The following is a 19,916-nucleotide window of genomic DNA, read 5'->3' on the forward strand; positions in this document are numbered from 1 at the left end:
AACTGCTCCCCTACCTGCCTAATTGCCCCTAACTGCCTCTGCTTGCTGGCCTGATGCCCCGAACTACTCCCCTGCCAGCCTGATCACCCCTAACCACCTCTGCCTGCTGGCCTGATCACCCCCTAACTGCCTCTGCTTGATGGCCTGATTGCCCCCTAACTGCCTCTGCCTGCTGGCCTGATCACCCCCTAACTGCTCTCCTCCTGCCAGCCTGATCACCCCCTAACTGCTCCCCTGCCAGCTTGATCACCCCCTATCTGCTCCCCTGCTGGCCTGATTGCCCCTAACTGCCCTCCCCTGCCAGCCTGATTGCCCCTAACTTCCCTCCCCAGCCAGCCTGATCACTCCTAACTGCCTCTGCCTCAACCCCCACCACCATGGCTTTGTCCGGAAGGACATCTGGAAGATGTCCAATCTAATTAGCATATTACCTTTTTATTAGTATAGATAATTGTTCCTCTAAGAAACTTAAAACCAATAGGAGAACTTGCTTTCATAGCATACATATTATTTTTTAAGTATTAATATATATTTAAAACAGCAATAGATGAACTAACCAATGGAAAATCCCAGAAACAGTATTATATCTACACACACACATGCGGGCATGCACACACACACACACACAAGAATTTTATATATGAAAAAATTGATATTTTAAATCAGTTCGAAGAGAATGAATTATTAAATAATTGGTGATGAGATAACTGACTAAATATTTTTTAAAGTTAGGTCCTTATCTCATAATTTGTAGTTAAATAGATTCCAGGTGAATAAAAAAGAAATAAAAATATTGGAAGAAAATGAAAAATGTGTGTCAATATAATTGTGGGGTTAGAGAAAGATTTTCTCTGCATTACACCAAAGATAGAAATCATAAGGTTTTAATACATGTGATTGATGTAGTGCATACCTCGATATGTGGTCCCCACCGAAAGGGAGCCTACTTAATTCATGAGCCAACAACCCTGCCCCTGCCCCATCCATAAAACTGCATTCTCAGCAGCTATGTTGGAACCACATGATCTTGCCCCACTGGCTCAAATAGGCCAGATCAGCATGAGACACCTGACCCAAGCTTAAGCGATCGCATTTACTTTTCAGGGAATTTGGACTTGGTTACTTCCCACCCGCCCCATAATTGTAAAATAAAGAAAGCTAGACTGCCAGGAGCTGGGAATGAAGCGAACATACAGAGAAAAGCAGATCAGGAGACAGTACTTAATGGGAGTTTGAGTTCTTTTTTTTTTTTTTTTTTAATTTTGCAATATTGGGGGACCAGGCGGCAAGTCCCGAAGGACTTCCCCCATGCTCAGGCCGCTCCAATCTTTTATTGATCTGGAGTAGCCCTTAGGGTAAGGAGGTTTCAATGACACACAGATCAGCAGACAATTTCCAGGAATAGACAAAGTATCTGATTAGCTCATCAATAGATTTCAGGGAGTAGGCAGAATTATTAACAATAATCAACAAGGATCTACATAAGTATCTAAGGGATTAAGTGAACTAAGGTGGGGATGCTTCAACTATTATTACCTAAATTAACTGGGTGGTACCTAGATTAACTGGGTGGTGCGCAGCCCTGACCTTTGCTAGGACTTTCAAGCCCTGACCTTTACTAGGACTTTCAAGGGCTACTAGCTTTTGGGGGGTCTCTGTCTAAACTCAGCTAGTGAAGACAATGAATGGACTCCAGCATCTCCCCCTTATTTTTTCTTTAAAAAATAATCAAGTCCCAATTGGGAGTTTGAGTTCTTGACTCCAGATACTTTTGGTACCGGCTGCACTGTTACCCTTGAGTCTCATGAGCTATCCCAATATACGCACTGGAAGCCTTTTGCGTACATCTCCTGTCCTCACCTCTCACTGTGATTCCACATAGGCCCCGACCCTTTTTCTCTGACCAGCATCTCACTCAAGAGTGGGCCGCACACACCTGCTTCCTGCTCAGGGCTTCTCTGGTGCTGTGGTGAAGGGCAACGTAACACCACACTCCTCATTTCGTCCCTTTGACAGAAGTTTGCAGGTCTCAGAAGTAACAAGCACTAGTCTCCTAATAAGGCAAGAGTTAAATGCTTTTTAATGCGGCATCTCAATAAAACAGCATCAGAAGATCAATAGATGTGCTGTCTGCCTAAATTAAAGTAGGCACCCAAAAATGTCCCCTCAGATCAACAGCAAAAAATGATCAAAATTGAATTTTCCCCCATTTTTAATAGAATCACCCATGGAAAAGTCAAAACATTTGATGATTAAATGATATCTATTTTATATTTTACTAGAAGCCCGGTGCACAAAAATTTGTGCACTGGCGGGGGGGTGGGGAGGGGGAGTCCCTCAGCCTGACCTGTGCCCTCTCACAGTCTGGGACCCCTCGGGAGATAACCACCTGCTGGCTTAGGCCCGCTCCCCCGGTGGCAGATGGCAGGCCCAATCCTGCGGTGCCTGCCCCGGCACCCCGTGCTGCACCCCGGATGGTGGCGGGGCGGGTGGCGGCTCGCACTGTCCCGCCCCACCGCCATCCGCCCCACCTGCAGCATGCAAATTTAACGGCCATCTTTGTTGGGTTAATTTGCATACTCTTCTGATCGGCTGATGGGCATAGCGAAGGTATGGTCAATTAGCATCCGTGTCTTTTATTAGTGTAGATTATACAAAATAACATTTAAAATTATATATATATTTTATTAACCCTCACCCAAGGATATTTTTTTCCATTTATTTTTAGAGAGAGTAGAAGGCAGGGAGGGAGGGAGGGAGAGAGAGAGAGAGAGAGAAACATCATTGAGAGAGACACATATTGATTGGTTGCCACCTGCACCTGCCCTGACCAGGCCTGGGGATCGAACCTGCAACCCAGGTACATGCCCTTGACCGAAAATTGAACCTGTGATCCTTCAGTTGGAGGGCTGACACTCCACCCACTGAGTCACACTGGCCAGGGCAACACAGAAATGTGTTTAAGTAGAAGGGGCTCCTTTTCCCCCAACAACGTGGCTACTTGATTTAAATAATAATGCTGCAGATCAGGTCCTCATAGCTGCATCGCGTGTACTCCTTCATTTCACTCTCACTGCTGTATAATATAAAAGTTACAATGTGCGGCACAGCAAGGGGATTACTGCTTATTTTGCAATATCCAGGTACTTTTGAAATACGCTGTTCCAAAAAAAAATCACTGTAATATTTTCAATACAGTAGTTCACCTCCCGATTATTAATTTCAGATTTTATTGTTTAAGTATGTATAATATTTATGGTAAAAAAAAGAAAAAAAGAAATTCTAACTGTACCAAAGGTCAAGAGCGAGCAGCCAGTTTCCCTACATCCTACCGTCAAGCCACACCAGCAGAGGTTCACCTCCCCGAGGACCACGGCTCTGTCCCCAGGCCCTTGCAGAGCACCCAGACGGCAGCACTTCATAGACACGCTCTGGACCGTGCTTTGTCTCTCTCCTCCCAGCTTTTAGAAATTGCTGGTGCCACTGTTCAGACACACTTTGTTTTGGATTCAGAAAGTGTGAGAAACCTAAGAGAGTTTTGGTTTTTTAATTGGCTTCTTTTAGCTTCAGATTCATGGGGAATGAGTGTGGTTAGAAAAGTTTAATTTAAAAAGAAATGGAATAATATCATATATATGTGTGGCAGATGGAAGAGGAAACCAAACCACCACCACCATCACCAACAAATCAGAAGAAAACTAGTGACCCAAGATGTAGCCAATGATGGTGGGAAAGACACCTGGCACTGGAGGGAAAACCCTTGAGAGGAAAAATGCAAGAGGCAGCCGACCTAGTAGTGAAGAAGAGTCTGCTGGTTGGCTTGGGTTTGAATCAGCACACCACAATTTACTGATCCGGAATGAGTTATCTTCTTTGTGACTCACTTTCCTCATCTACGAAATGGGGCTAAATAGCTTAAGAAGATGTAAGATGACTGTTAGGTAACAAAATATATGTGAAGTTTAAGGTGGTACCGGGTATAATTGCGAGTGCTTGATGTTTGCCCGTGGACTAGAGCAGTGGTCTTCACAGTGGGCTCTGGCCTAACGGGCTCTAGGTACCTGCCACCCCTCCCACAGCCCCCACCCCAACCCCACCCCCACCCCCACCAATGCTGTTTCTAAATAGTCAGGAGTCCTGCATCAAGGCGTTAGTTCCCCCTTAGGCATCCCCCTGCCCCCCATGCCTCCGATGCTCCGCCCCAGATGTCTGCATGGCTCACTCACTCATGGGCTTGCACAGGGGTTCTTCATGACCACCCAAGAGCTCCCCACTTCCCCCACTCATTCTCTGCTTTTTCTCCATAACAGATCTCACCTTCTCTTACAGGTCATATTTTCCTGTGTGTGTGTGTGTGTGTGTTTCCTTCTCTTCTCCTCACCCCACATTCCCTCTTAGTAAAATGTAAGCTCTGTGAAAGCAGGTATTTTTGTTGTTTACTGTTGTATCTCTGATACCCAGAATAGCACTGCCACTGCAGGTACTCAGTAAATTTTTATTGAATCTGTGCGTTAAGCACATCTTTAATTTACTATATATGTTGCCAATCAACTCTCCCAAGTGGTACTTATGCATCTTCCCACCTGCACTGCACGCGACTCCTGTTTCACATTCTTGACACTACTCGATATTGCCAGACTTTTAGTTTTCTGCCAATCTGAATAGAAAATGCTATTTTACTTTAGTTTTAATTTATATCCACATAATTTTAGGGAATTTGAACTTTTCATGTGTTTATTGGTCATTTTAATTTTCTCCTCAGTGAATTACATATTCTTTTCTTTGGCCCACACTTTAAATTATATTCTGAGTACCAGTCTTTTGTCAATTATATGTGTCGCATCTAACGTTTCCAGTCTGTAGTGTCTTTTAACTTTTCCAAAATGATCTTTGATGCACAGAAGTTGGCACTCCATTTCTTAAAAGCAAATTATCCTATATTAATAACTTCTTAAAAGTACTTAGAATTTCCATCTGGCTGACATGGCTCAGTGGTTTGAGTGTCAACCCATGAACCAGTGGGTCACGGTTTGATTGCCTGGGTTTTGGGCTGGATCCTCAGCGGAGGGTGCACACGAGGCAACCAATCAATGACTCTCTCTCATCATTGATGTTTCTATCTCTGTCTCTCTCTTCCTTCCTCTCTCTGAAATAAATAAAAACACATTAAAAATTTTTTAAGTACTTAGAATTTTTCTTATATATGTAGATTTAAAATTACATTTTTGAAAAAAGTTTTCCACTGCCATCTATTTTCCATAAGATCTATTACTGTCTTATAAATCCCAAGTGTTTCATGGTACAGTTTTGGGGAGATGCTCCTCTAAGTAGAGAGGGACAGGAGGCTCTTGAGCAAGATAGAAGCATGATGGGAACAGAGCACAGGAGCAGAGAACAAGACCAACTGTCCCCTTATTGTTGGGTGGGAAGGCCTGCCTCTGCCCTCTTAAGCTCACAGAGTTATTCAAAAAGCCTCGAGTGACTTATACAATGGCTAAATTTATCATTCCACCAAAAGGCCTTGTCTCATCAAGACATTTAGCCAAGCTGACATCATCCTGCAAGCCTCTCTGCCCAGGAGCTAGCAGAGGCCTGGGAACCTTCTTTCCTGAACACAGCACTGGGAATGCTGTATGCCTACCTTCACAGATGCAATATTCTGGCTGTTTAAAGGTTTGAACATTCCAGAATGGAAGCGAGGGGATTCAGTCCGGTGTGTTCATTGTAGTGTACCTAAATGACTAAGGATTATCAATTGATCACTAAATGCCTAAACTCTAGCATGGCAGAGGAGGCTTTGAGCCCAAACTTCCTTTCCTCAGATAGTCAAGGAAACATTTCAGAGTCCTTGTCAAGTTTCATCCTTTACAGATAGAAACAGGAAGAGGCTCCTTCGTGTAACTCAATTCTGATCCTCTTTCCTTCTGTCAATTACAGTCTCAGGTGGCCGACGTTGATCATTTAAGTGATTTTTACTTGTCTCATTGTTTTCCACCTACTGTTCTTTTGACTTCTATTCATCTTAACACAATTCTAAATTCTAGATTAATGGAGTTAATAGTAAGGTTTTCTAGGCATTGTCAGCTCAATGATAAATATAACATTCATAGCAATAAAAAAGTTACTAAAGCATAAACTAATTTAATTTAGAGATTATCTTTTCACATATCATAATTATTAAAAATGTTTCAATGAAAGGAATTATTGAATAATTAAACCAAATATCAAACAATTAAGAGAAAAATACTAAGTAATCAGACCAACACAATTAATAAGACAAATTACTAAGGACATGAGATAAAACCAAGGCATAATTTTAAAGCTTCAAAGTAAATGCCTATAGCTTCACATGTACATAAAGAAAAAAATAATTCAAAAATAAATTAACTAATAAATAAGAGCAGTGATTTGGCTTGTTTCACTATAACATACTTATTTTAATATTTTATCACCACCTTGTAAGCCCCTTTTTCTTTTCTTTTCTTTTATTATTATTACTAGAGGCCCGGTGCGTGAAATTTGTGCACTCAATGGGGATGCGGTCTCTCAGCCCGGCCTACACCCTCTTACAGTCTGGGGGCTCAGGGGATGTCCGACTGATGGCTTAGGCCCGCTCCCTGGGGCCGGCAGTCAGACATCCCTCTTGCAGTCTGGGCCTAAGCTGGCAGTCGGACATCCTTAGCGCTGCCGTGGAGGCAGCTCACCAGCTGTGAGCCTGGCTCAGGTTTTCTGGCTGAGTGGCGCTCCCCTTATGCTCCCCTTGTGGGAGCACACTGACCACCAGGGGGCAGCCGCTGCCCCCTGGTGGTCAGTGTGCGTCATAGCGACCAGTCATTCCGCCATTCGGACGATCTACATATTAGCCTTTTATTATATAGGATTATTATTAGTAATCCTCAGCTGAGGATATTTTTCCATTGACTTTTATTTTTTTTTTTTTTTTTTTTTGGAGAATATGCAGCATTTATTACAAAGCCAGGAGATGAAAATGTCCCAGGGTAGGAGGAGGGTACAGTCATAGCACCTCAGACAACGGACCAGGTGCAAACACAGACAAACCCACTGGGGGGACCCAACCCAGACACCTAGGTTGTGACAGAGTCTTGCCTCCTCCCCGATCTGACCTATGTACATTGGAAGAAAACAGGTAGGCAGGGAGCTCCCGGGGCCTGCCCCTCAGGGGTGGTCCACTGACCTCTCAGGATGGAGCTGAGGACAGAGCTTACACGTGTCTGTCTTGTGCTTTCAGATGCCCCCGAGGCTCTTTCCTGACTGGGCCTCAACTGGGGGTGGGGAGAGGACTGGAGGGCTGTTCGCCTTTAGCGAAATCTGGGGTCTGTGCTTGTCTGAGGTTCACCCCACTCCACCTCTCCACTCCAGGTCCCCAAGTGAGATTCTACCACCAGGCTGGCTGGTGTGGGTGCCTGGGTGGGGGTGGGGGACCCGGGGCTGAAGTGGTTCACAATGCTAGAGCCACAGTGGGATTTCAAGGGCGGAGGCCTCCCATGGCCCGAATTTTCTCTTCCACAAGGAAAACGGTGCAAAGGCCACACGCACACACACAGGGAAAAAAACAAAAAAGGGCAGAACTAGCTACGCTTTGCACAAAGTTTCCACCGCATGAGGAGGAGGTAAGGGAGATACCATCTCCACCACCCACTCGTTCCCCAAAACCAGGGGATAAACTGCATTTGTAAAAGGCACTGTCTTAGCAAGTCTCTGGACATTCAACATGAGGGGGTGGGGGGCCGGTTGGGTCGGGTCACGACAGCAGCCAAGATGGAGAGAGAAAGAGAGGGTGGACCCACACACAGCCCGTTAAGAGTTGTGCCTAAAGCTATGGGGGCTGGTGGGCCCTGCAACTCCCCATCTGCCTTGGGAAACAGGAGGATGGGGCAAAGCTTTACTGAGCTTCAAGTGGCCCCTCCAGTCCACTTTCAGGTACCCCCCAAAATAGAGTAGAGCAAATTACACAAGACCCCTTCAAAATGAACACCCATCCCCTACACATACACACACACATAAAGTTTGTTTCCTGTGGCATTTAAATTAATCTGGTTGGTCCATAGAAAATAAGTATGTATATTTGGTTTTTCCTATGTACATATATATAGAGAGAGAGATTTATTTATAAAACCCACCCCCCACCCCTAAGGTGGGAGGAGCTGGGGAAAGTAGAAGAGGTGGAAACAGGAGCCCAGAAAAAGTGGAGGGGTGGAGAGGCCTGGCTGGAAAAGGAGGGAAAGGTCCCTTTCCTCAAGTTAAGGGGGGCACAGGAGCTCCATTGACAGTCATCTTGCGCCCCCTGCTGGTGGAGGATGGTGTCTGCAGGCAGTTCGAGGCGCCCCCGTTGGTAGCTGTGCTGACCCCACTGGCTGCTGAAGGGGGAGTGGGGGAGGTAGGATGGGTGGCTGGGGGCCCATGGGAGCTGGGAGAGCCATGGGAGGGGGTGGCTGGGCTAGGCAGGGAGGAGGAGGTGGCCGGCAGGGTGGCAGGGCTGGGAGCCTTGTCGCTGACTGACTCACACTCTGATGCCCCACTGGTGTTGGTGCCCTCGGAGGGGGTGGGAGCTGTAGGCAAGGTGAGCCGCTTGCAGGCTGGCTGGACCCGGTACTTGAGGGGGAGAGGGCCGTTCCGCCGCCAGGGGTAGATGTAGGCGATGTCCATGAGGGTGTAGTATTCCTTCAGAGGCTCGTCCTCGTAAAGAACCTCCACCTTGTACTTGCTGGGCACATCCATCTTGTTGCGGAGAAACTTGGCGAGATGCATGACGGTCATGGCTGCTGGACATCGCAGGAAGCGCACCCCTGTCTTCTCCTTGTCCCCATCTCCATTCTCCAAGGGGCCCTTCTTCTCCTCCCGGTCCCTGACGGTTTCGTAGAACTCGATAGAGAGGCTGACAATCTCATCATCACTCAGAGCCCCCTTCTCCTGCTCCAGCACCTCACCACGGTCCTCATTGGAGCCGTTGGGGACTTCCGTCAGGGGGTACGCTGCATAGAAATCTCGCCGCCGTTTCATCTCATCTTTAAAAAGCCCAGGGACCAATTTGTAGACTATGTCTTGGAGGGTCTTGTCAGCTCTGATGCTCAGCAGCGGCCGGGTTTTATGCACCTGCACGTCACACATGGGGCAGTACTTGTTGGTCTCCAGGTAGCGCACGATGCAGGTTTTGCAGAAGGAATGCAAGCACTCCACGATGGTAGTGGCATCGATGAAGTACCCCCCACAGAGGGCGCACATGAGGTGAGGGTTCAGCTCCGTGATTTTGATCCGTGTGGTCCGATGCATGATGCCGGGGAGGGGGCTGGGGGGCTGGGGAGCGTCACCCTGGGTGCGGGGTCTGTGGGTCTCGGGGAGGGGGGATGGGAGGGAGGGAAGGGAGGGGAGGGGGACCCCAGCCGTGCCGCTCGCTCCGGCGGCGGGAGGGGAGAACTCCATTGACTTTTAGAGAGAGTGGAAGAGAGTGAAAGAGAAATACCGATGTGAGAGAAACACATCACTTGGTTGCCTCCTACACCAACCCTGACCAGGACTTGGGCCAGGGAGAAGCCTGCAACCGAGGTACATGCCCTTGACTGCAATCGAACCTGGGACCTTTTGGTCCACAGGTCGACACTCTATCCACTGAGCCAAACTGACTAGGGCTTTCTTTTATTTTCTAAAACATATGTTTCATTTATTTGAGAGAGAAAGGAATAGAGATGGATAGAGAGACAGAAACATCGATGAGAGAAAAACATAGTTTGCCTCCTGCACACCCACCACCAGGGACCTATCCACAACCCCAGTATGTACCCTGACTAGAATCAAACTCAACCACTGAGACATGCCAGCCAGGTTCTTTTATTCTTCATTTTTGCACAATCCCTCCTCTTCTCCCAACACCCTCCCCACCAAAAAACACACACAATAACACTGTCTACCTGATCTCTGAAAGGTTCGGAATGGGCCAGGGTCGCACACCTATGACTTGAGGCCACAATGTATCAAAAGACTTTTATTCCAGGCACCTGGGTGCAGGTGGGTTGAGTCAGAAAAAGGATATTTTTCCATTGATTTTTTTTTTGAAAGTAAGAGGAGGGAGGAGGGAAGGGAGAGAGAGAAACATCAATGTGAGAGACACGTCAATTGGTTGCCTCCTGTTCGAACCCTGACCAGGGCCCAGGGTCCAGCTTGCAACCCAGGTACATGCTCTTGTCCGGGAATTGAACCTGTGGCCCAAGGATCCTCCAGTCTTTGGGCTGACGCTCTGATCACTGAGAAAACCAGCTAGGCTACATTTCTAAAATTAACTCTAAAAAAGGAAGCTATATGTATACAAGGGGATATAGCCATTGTTTGTCGGTATTTTTAATATTCTCCTTTTCTATTTTTTCTGTCTCAATTTTCTAATTTTGCTGGTTCCTTGTCTTTCTCTAGGGCTTTTTTTTTTTTTTAAATATATTTTATTGATTTTTTACAGAGAGGAAGGGAGAGGGATAGAGAGTTAGAAACATCGATGAGAGAGAAACATCGATCAGCTGCCTCCTGCACATCTCCCACTGGGGATATGCCCGCAACCCAGGTACATGTAGGGCTCAGTTCTTAACAGTGTTTTCTCTGCATTCTCTTGGTGACCTCATCATGCCTCATGGATTTAAATATCAACTATGTGTTGAACAAATGTATATGTCCAGGCTAGAGCAGAGCTCCAGACTTCAACATATAACTGTTTACTCAATATCGCCACTCGGACATCTAAACGTCATCTCAAGCATAACATCCCAAAGTGAACTTCCGGCAACCCCCCTCCAACACACAAGTCCTCCCATCTTAGTCTATGGAAAAGCCTTCCTTGCAGTTGCTCGGGCTCAAAACGTGGGAGTCATTCTTGACTCATCGTCTCACATCCCACATCTCAGGAAACCTTGCTGGTTTTACCTTCAAAATGGATCTAGGTTTTCACTACTTCTCATCACCTTCACAGCTGCCACCTGGTCTGGCACCACCGTGTCTCGCCCAGATCACCCAATGGTCTCCAAACTGGTCTCCTCTCCTCTGCTTTACCGCCTATGGTCTACTCCCAACAGCAGCCTGAGGCAGTGCTCCATCACACTGCAGGCCCAATCATGCCACATTTCCACTCAAAACTCTTCAGATGCTTCCATTTCTCAAAGGGAAAAAGCTTAGACCCTTCAAGTAGCCTACAAAGCCCTAAAAAATTCATCCATCCCTTCCTCCCCTCCCACAGTCTTACCGCTTCCTGCTCTTTCTCACACTGGTCCCTCTCAAGCCAGCCTGGCCTCCTTCTTGGGCTCTACCCTCCAGGCATGCTCCCACCTTAAGCCATTGTGCTGGTCCTTCCTCTGCTCTGACCCCAGACAGTCTCACAATTCATCTCCTCCCTCCCTTAAACTCTTAGCTTAAAACTTACCTGCTCAAGTAGATCTCCTACTGTCCTATCTAAAATTGCAACTGCTCACCCGTAATCCAATTCTTCTTTCCCAACACTATTTTTTTCCCTATAATACTTATCCCTGTCTATTCTGTAGAAATGTTTTGATTATTGTAGTTATTTTTTTTAATATATCTTTATTGATTTCAAAGAGGAATGAAGAGGGAGAGAGAGATGAAAACATCCATGATGAGAGAGAATCACTGATGGGCCATCTCCTGTATGCCCCTGACTGGGGATTGAGCCCGAAACCCAGGCACCTGCCCAGACTGGGAATGGAACTGTGGCCTCCTGGTTCATAGGTGGATGCTCAACCACTGAGCCGCGCTCAACCACTGGGCATTGTAGTTATTTTTTAAAATAATCTGCCATGCTCACATTAGAATACAATCTATTCTAATCTGCCATGAGAACGGATTTTTTTCTGCATTGTTCAGTTCCAAAACATGTGGCATATAGCAGATGCTCAATAAATATATGTTAAATGAATAAGCTTGTATTATCATGTAATAAAGAATAATTTTGAAATGAAAGTCACTATATGAATGAATGCTACAGTATCTATTTATTTGTAAATTGAAGGTTTTTTGGAACATTTACCCATGGTATGTTTTGCTTTAAAAAACCTTCTATTTTTGTTTCCTTAGGAAAAAATATTTCTGAGCTTTACTTAGTTTCTCCTCCCTATTTATCAGGACTGGAGTAGCAAAGGCTTTTTAAAATTTTCATTCTGGAAAAAAGTGTACACCATTTCATTCAGAGACTGCATTTTCTCCTGTAGGCAGCAATGCAGAGGGAAGATCAACCGCGCTAGGGCTAAACGATCGGGGCGCCTATGTCCACCACGATATTAGCCCTTACGTGCTTTCAAACAAGTACCTTCACCCCCTGAGCCTCATTTCCCACACCCATAAAATGGGAATGTACCTCACAGGGTTGTGAAGATTAAGTGGAATCACAGTTAATATTTGCCAGGTGCTGACATCACGAGGTGGATAATATCATCTCTGTTTTCACAGCTTAGGAAACAGGGGCCAAAGGTTAGAGAACTAATTAGGTAGCAGGGTCAGGACTCTGCTCCCCAAACATTAAGTCCAGAATTCTTTTCCCTCCACCCTCACTACCTCTTCTCTCTGTGGGAGAAGATAAAGGGTGGACAGAGTGTCTAAAGACAACTAACTGGGGATTGGGATTTGACGCCTCCTTTGGCACGAGAGAGACGATCTCCTTGAGCCGGGCCTTTGGGAAGTCCGCTATTGCCACCACTGGGTGGTACCTGAACCACCTTGGGTTCTCGAGAATCTGAGCAAGTTAAATAGGAGTAATAATATCCCTCCCTCTTCTCCTTTCCTATTCATGTAGATAATTATGGAAAGCCAAACTGTCCGCTCTTTGATTTTTCTTCTTAGGTATCGGCTCAGTTATTCCCACTCCAGAAATCTCTTTCTCATACCCCACTGCCATCTCTTTAATCCATTGCCATCTTTCATTAATTCTTATCCAGTTACATCTGGATAAATCTTTCTCCCTCTTTCTGAAATCCTTTGTTCCACTTACAAACTCCAAAATAGTTCCATTCTGATCAGGAAGCACAAAAGTAGTATTCATAATACAGCTAAATTAAGGGAAAGACCAACCATCCACTTTGAACTCTTCTAGGTTCAGTGTACTACCGTGGACAGTGAGCAGCTGTCCCTTCAGAATCTTCTCAGACCGTTCACTTCCCTCTTTATTCTAAACGAGGGTGACTGTGGGATACAGTGGTTAATGCAGCTGTGGGCTGGCTCAGAGCCCAGCTCTCCCACTTAGAAGCTGTATGACTATGGGCAGCCATTTGACTTTTGTCCCAGTTTTCTCATCTGTCAGGTGGGATCATAACAGAATCTACCTCCCAGGGTTATAATGAGGATTAAAAGGGTTAATTCACTTAAAGTGCTGAGAATGGTTTCTGGCACAGACAGAGCAAGAGCAAAATACACACGGGTATTGATATGTCTTCAAACCTGAATATTCAATATTCAAAATTTTTTACTCTTTAAAATACTACTATTAAAATAACCTTTAAAAAAATAACCATTTTTGACTACAAATAAAGTGGTTCAGTCATATGATCATTTAAATACACTCTCACCAGGAAACCTGAAGATCCGATTACCATTCATAATATTGTTTCTATGAAAAGCTTATTTTGAATTCAGAAATATTTACAGCCCGGCCGGTGGTTCAGTGGCTGTGTGTAGACCTATGAACCAGGAGGGCATAGCTGGTTCCTGGTCAGGGCACATGACTGGGTTTCAGGTGGGGGTTGTGCAGGAGGGGGCATGCAGGAGGCAGCCGGTAAGTGATTCTCTCTCATCATTGATGTTTCTATTTCTCTTTCCCTCTCCCTTCTTCTCTGACATCAATAAAAATATATATTAAAAATATTTACAAAGGAAATTTTGAAGTGCATTTTATTTGAAAGATAGGGAATGCTTCTATTAAAATGCAAATATATGTCACATAAAACTGTGACATATGATTTACCAGAAAATTCTTTTTGAAATAGGACTTACATCATAAGCAATTTGTCTATTTCCATTGGCATAGCTGGTATGGATCAGGTCCCTCTGAGAAGTGTAAATCAGAGGTGAAGGGTCTGGGATCTCCTTCCTTATTCACAGAGCGGGGCTTTCGCAAGCAGATTACAAGTGCTATAAAACAGTGCTTGCATGGAGGGGCTGCGTTAGGCTGCAACAATGGCACTGGCCAGGGTGGTCAGTTTCCTGCAGATGAATGACTTCACTAAGGAGCTCTACGCTGCAGGGGGAAAGTACCGAGAGTGTCAAAGTCAGACTCAGGAGGAAGAAGCTGACCCCACCAGCTGTTTCCCTTTTCTCTCTCCCGGCTTGGTAAAGTTCTGTTTATTTTGGAATTAGCAACACCAAAGTATTTGTCAGTAAGATTGCCAGATTTAGGTTAAAAAACAAACAGATACTAGTTAAATTTGCTTTTTCAGATACACAAGAAATACTTTTTTGGTATAAGTCTGTCCCAAATATTATATGAGACATATAAATAAAGTATCTTTTGTGTGTCTGAAATTCTAATTTAACTGACCATCTTGTATTTACTCTAGTCATCCTAAATGTTGGGAGATGGTTTACTTTTAGACGTTTTACTTCTTTCTTTTGCTCTCTCTCTCACACGTTTTCATACCCTGAAAAAGTACATGTGTTTTGTAAACAAAGTACACCAATTTGTATTTACCTTTAAGCTTGGAAATTACTAGAATAAGAGAACTACCAGTAGCTTTCATTTGTGTTTAGGTTGGGGAGGAAATCCATAATATCATGTAATTATATTTTATTTCTTAGTTGGCTCTGCACAATTACAGAAATAAGCTACAGAATTGTTTTTAATTCATACTTGTTCTCAAAAGTTAAATGGAATCTGGTCTTGAACCAATTTAACATGAGATAATACTGCCACCTAAAGATCAGAGGCAGGCATGACTAAGAATCCACCTAATTTCTAACTCCTGAATAAAACATCTGAGTTATGGTGACATTTGATCTAATTAATAATGCCATTCTGCCACTTGCCATCATATAGGTCTAATTGTCCCTCACTTATTCATTCATTTAATGAACATCTTCTACATTTCTACTGTGTTCCAGACACTATGCTAGACTTTGAAAAATTAAAGATGTTTAAAACCTAGTTCCCTTAAGTAGCTAAAAACTACTGGGAAATACAAGCAGATTATCAGATGTCATCCCAGGTACCCTAGTCCAGTGGTCGGCAAACTCCAGCTCGCGAGCCACATGCGGCTCTTTGGCCCCTTGAGTGTGGCTCTTCCACAAAATACCGACTTCTGCGCATGGGCCACGAAGTTTCAACCGCACTGTACGTGCGCGCCTGTACAGTGGTATTTTGTGGAAGAGCCACACTTGAGGGGCGAAAGAGCCGCATGTGGCTTGCCAGCCGCAGTTTGCCAACCACACTGCCCTAGTCCTTTAAGAGTAAGTGAAATTAAATATAATCCCAATATCCATATGGTAGAAAGCTCATCTCTCTTGCTCTTTTTAAGATTGTACTCTAGCCTGCCATTTGTAAGCTCCACATTTACCTTGGTCTGTAAGCTCTGACTTCATCCGACATAGTGCCTTTGATGGATACTTCATTGTTATACACATATTGCCCTTGTTTGCCACTCAGTCTCCTACACATGTAGAATTTGATATTTTCCCCTTGGTTTCCATGATTAATTCACACAAAACTTTGAGTTTGGGGGAATTTATCTTGATGTTTGGAAGCATGGAGGCTGTGTGTGTGTGTGTGTGTGTGTAGAGCAACATTAATGATTATAAGTTGAATAATAGACTTCATTGCTCTTTTCAAAGACCTTCCCACCATTTGACTCTCCTTTCTCCTTTGCTCCCTTTCTTGCTCTTTTCCCCCAACCCCCACACTCTACCAGTGACATTCTTCCCACTTCGTTATATACACTGAGTGGCCAGATTATTATGACCACCTGATGTTTGTAGGCAAATTAGCCGTACACTGCATCATATGGGATATGGAAGCTGAGGGCCTGTTCGAACACCTTTGCTGTCTGCAGTTACCAAGGTAAAACATCTCCAATTCACACAGGAACACAAGAATTGGATAGTCGAGCATTGGAAAACAGTCATGTGGTCCGATGAATCACGTTTCCAGTTGCATCATGCAGATGGCAGAGTGAGAATTTGGCGGAAACAGCATGAAAGCATGCACCCCCACATGCATGAGTACAACCCTTCAAGCTGGTGGGGGCAGTGTTATGGTTTGGGGCATGTTTTCCTGGCATGATTTGGGCCCTTTAATTCGTGTGGAACAATGTCTGAATAGCACAACATACCTAAGTATCGTTGCTGATCAGATTCATCCTATCATGTTGATGGCATATCCCAATGGAGATGGCTTCTTCCAACAAGACAATGCGCTATGCCATGGTGCTCGTATTGTGCAGGAGTGGTTTCAAGAACATGAGGGAGACTTTACCTTGCTTAGATGGCCCCACAATCACCAGATCTCAATCCAATTGAGCATTTGTGGGACGAAGTTAAAAGAGCCATCAGGCAGCTGGTTCCACAACCATCAAATCTCAAAGAACTGGACAGTGCTATTCATCAGGCATGGTGTCAGATACCTCGCATCGCCTTTCAACATCTCGTGGAGTCAATTCCAAGAATTGCCGCAATATTGAAGGCAAAAGGTGGCCCACGAAGTACTGATGGGGTGGTCATAATAATCTGGCCACTCAGTGTAAAACAATTCAAGATTCTCAATCTCACGTTCCCAAACTCAGGCTCCTGCCTATGTGTGCACAGACAACTCTCACTGTTGTATTATGGCACACAATTGGCCATCTACCTGGGCCCGAGTCTCATCCCTTTTCCTGCCCCTATATAAAGATTTATGTCTTCACTGACAGGAATTATGGCAACCCCTTAAGAGACAGAGTGATAACACTTTAAGTTTTTAATGACGTTTTAAAATTTCCTCTTTAAATAGAGATATAAACAAAGCCTCATGGGAGTCCTTCTTACTCCTCCATCCCTTTCTTCCTTCTATTTTCTCTGCCATATTATTAGAGCTATTCGTATGGGTATTTCTTAGCAGTCTGTAACAGTCCATGGTAATACTGCTGAACTTGAACTAAAATTCAAGAAAAGGAGAGAAAACTGATGGAAGGGTTGTATAGCTAATTTGCCGGTCCATGGTACACATTCTTTTCTGGTTAAACTTATAACACAAGGCTTCTTTCAAAAGCTGGATATGACAAGAGCTTGGAGAAAGGATATTAGTAAGATGAATCATCCTCACGTCTTGCTGATCATCATTCTCTAATCCTGTTAACTACTCTTGGCCTTAAAAAGGAAGTGTAATGTGAAATTGGACTAAAATGTTAATTTTGTAGTCATAAATTGAAACTATCCCAATATTAAGTTTAACAAGAATAACTCAATTACAGTTGGCATTCAATATTATTATTATTATTATTATTTTTAGTTTCAGGTGTACAGCGTAGTGGTTAGATAATCATAAACTTTACAAAGTGATCCCACGATATTTCAAGTATCCACCTGACACCATAGGGTTATTACAATATTACCTACTATGTTCCTTATGTTATAACTTACATCCCTGTGACTGTTTTGTAACTACCAATTTATACTGCTTAATCCAGCGGTTCTCAACCTGTGGGTCGCGACCCCTTTGGGGGTCGAACAACCCTTTCACAGGGGTCGCCTAAGACCATCGGAAAACACATATATAATTATATATTGTTTTTGTGATTAATCACTATGCTTTAATTATGTTCAATTTGTAACAATGAAAATGCATCCTGCATATCAGATATTTACATTACGATTCATAACAGTAGCAAAATTACAGTTATGAAGTAGCAACGAAAATAATTTTATGGTTGGGGGTCACCACAACATGAGAACTGTATTAAAGGGTCACGGCATTAAGAAAATAATTTTATGGTTGGGGGTCACCACAACATGAGGAACTGTATTAAAGGGTCGCAGCATTAAACCAGTGGCTTAATCCCTTCATCTTTTCCACCGAGCCTCCCAAGAACCCACCTCTCTGTTAATCAATAGTCCATTCTCTGTGTCTATGAGTCTGTTTCTAATTAAAAAAATTTTAAAAGAATCACTCAGTCAACAATTTTCCTAAACTTTTGGATTAATTCTCCATTAGAGCCCTTTGGTATGTTTGGTATGAAGGCTGATGTACCAAAACATAAAGCAGCATTTGCCTGGGCATTAGTGATGCCATCTGACTGGCAATGTGACTGGGCCTATATCATTGGACTCTGGGATATAAAGAGGGATTGCATGAATCACTTCACTATCAGAAATAAAACCAGAGGACTCTGATATACTCTTTCTCTCCTACTTTTTGGGAGGCACCCTAATTTTTGGAGGCCTTGTTGCAACAAGTTGAAAAAATAAATTAATAAAGCCTGTGGATCTGTTATGTTTGCATCACCATCACTACCAATTCACACCAACACTCCTCCTTGTCTACCTATGCTATAGAGTGTATTAGTGTTGGGGTGGGGGTCTTGTTGATCCTCTAAATATCATCCTTGGGAAGAAAGTGTCTGATTAGAGCTATGCATTTAACAATCAATCCAAAGGAGGGATTTTGCAGTTAAAGGAAAATCTAGTAAATCTCAAAGAATAAAATTTCTTTCAGGAAGAACTCTAGATATCAAGAAATCACACTCAAAAGTGTGCCTCTGTGACTCATGTCACTGTGACCCTAAATCAGTACAACCCAGCAACACCAAGCCCGTGCTTCCTCAAACATGCCAAGCTCATTTGTGCCTAAAGACCTATGGTTTAATGAACAACATAAACTGATGAACAAAAATAGAGCCAGAGTCATAGAAGCACCGAACAGACCATCCAACCTATGAGGGAAGGCGGAAACTGGGGGGGTGGGGGGGTGGGAAGGGTAAGAGATCAACCAAAGGACTTGTATGCATGCATAATTAGCATAACCAATGGACACAGACAGTAGGGGGGTGAGGGCATGTGCTGGGTGGGGGCGGGGGTGGGATGGGAGCAGCTGGGGAGAAGTCAATGGGGAGAAAAGGAGACTTATGTAATACTTTAAACAATAAAGAATTTAAATTTTAAAAAAGACCTACTGTTTAGCCATACGTTTTGCCCAAGAATGTTCTTCCCCCAGACCATTCTATGGCTGGCTCCTGTCTTTCATTGATATCTCAATCCCCAAAGTTGCCTTCTCAGTAAGGCCTTCCCTGACACTCCCTCTTCAGTACTCGACCCCTAAAAACAACTCCCTACGACCTTAAGCTATTATTTCACATAGGCACTTATCACTAAATGAAACTGTTTTGTTTACTAATTTATTGTTCATCTCCTTATCAGGAATGTAAGATTTCTAACTTTAAGGTTCTTATCCATCTTGTTCACGGATGTCCCCTGACATCCTATGAGAGAGAGAGAGTGTCTGGCCAAAAGAGGGACTCAATACAGAACTTTAAATACCCGAAATATGTAAATTTTGAAGGTCACCTCCTTGTGTCCCTATTTTATATTGAGGGTTGCAGATTCAAATACCACAGGACTCAGATGGGCACTAAAGGCGGAGGGACTGAGAGAGAAACTAGAGCTCACTTGAGCTGACCCAAAGGAGGCAGCTGCTCATCAGCTTGAACTGTTGTTTCTGGGCTGCAGTGCAGATGTAGTGTGGTCAGAACTTCCCATGATTATTGGGATGCCAAACGGATGGGATGACATCATTTTTTTAGTCTTCCAATTTTAATTGTTAGCAACCAATGTGAAAAAAATAAAATAGCATGTAGATCACCAGTTTGCCAGCTCTGCTCATGCAGATAAGACAATTCAGAAATTAGTTAAGAGCCAAGATTAGTTTTGAGGAAAGATACTGAGAAGATTGTACCCTC

General features: G+C 44.0%; 1 protein-coding gene and 1 long non-coding RNA gene across 4 annotated transcripts in view; both read right to left on the reverse strand.

Moving 5' to 3' along the window:
- Positions 1–1,746: 1,746 nt before the first annotated feature.
- Positions 1,747–19,916, reverse strand: part of LOC132236938 (uncharacterized) — a 71,914-nt gene continuing 53,744 nt past the window's right edge. The window contains exon 3 of the long non-coding RNA XR_009453418.1: positions 1,747–2,053. This is a non-coding gene — a long non-coding RNA (uncharacterized LOC132236938). The remainder of the gene's footprint in view (positions 2,054–19,916) is intronic.
- LOC132236935 (polycomb group RING finger protein 2) lies at positions 6,923–9,414 on the reverse strand. 3 transcript variants are annotated; one of them, XM_059700473.1, is made up of 2 exons: positions 8,526–9,414; positions 6,923–8,375 (listed from the first exon to the last, which is right to left on the reverse strand). In XM_059700473.1, exons 1-2 carry the CDS (start codon positions 9,289–9,291, stop codon positions 8,257–8,259), a joined length of 885 nt encoding a protein of 294 aa, XP_059556456.1. In that variant the 5' UTR covers positions 9,292–9,414; the 3' UTR covers positions 6,923–8,256. The 3 variants fall into 3 exon arrangements, with proteins under 3 accessions (XP_059556456.1, XP_059556455.1, XP_059556454.1); XM_059700472.1 differs by having other exon boundaries at positions 6,923–8,378; XM_059700471.1 differs by having other exon boundaries at positions 6,923–9,411.

This window comes from Myotis daubentonii, chromosome 6 (assembly GCF_963259705.1).
Source record: "Myotis daubentonii chromosome 6, mMyoDau2.1, whole genome shotgun sequence".
Lineage (NCBI taxonomy): Eukaryota > Metazoa > Chordata > Mammalia > Chiroptera > Vespertilionidae > Myotis > Myotis daubentonii.

Bases quoted from the DNA above. Each gene is read 5' to 3' on its own strand.
- LOC132236935 (XM_059700471.1), bottom strand. From the start codon at position 9,291: ATGCATCGGACCACACGGATCAAAATCACGGAGCTGAACCCTCACCTC.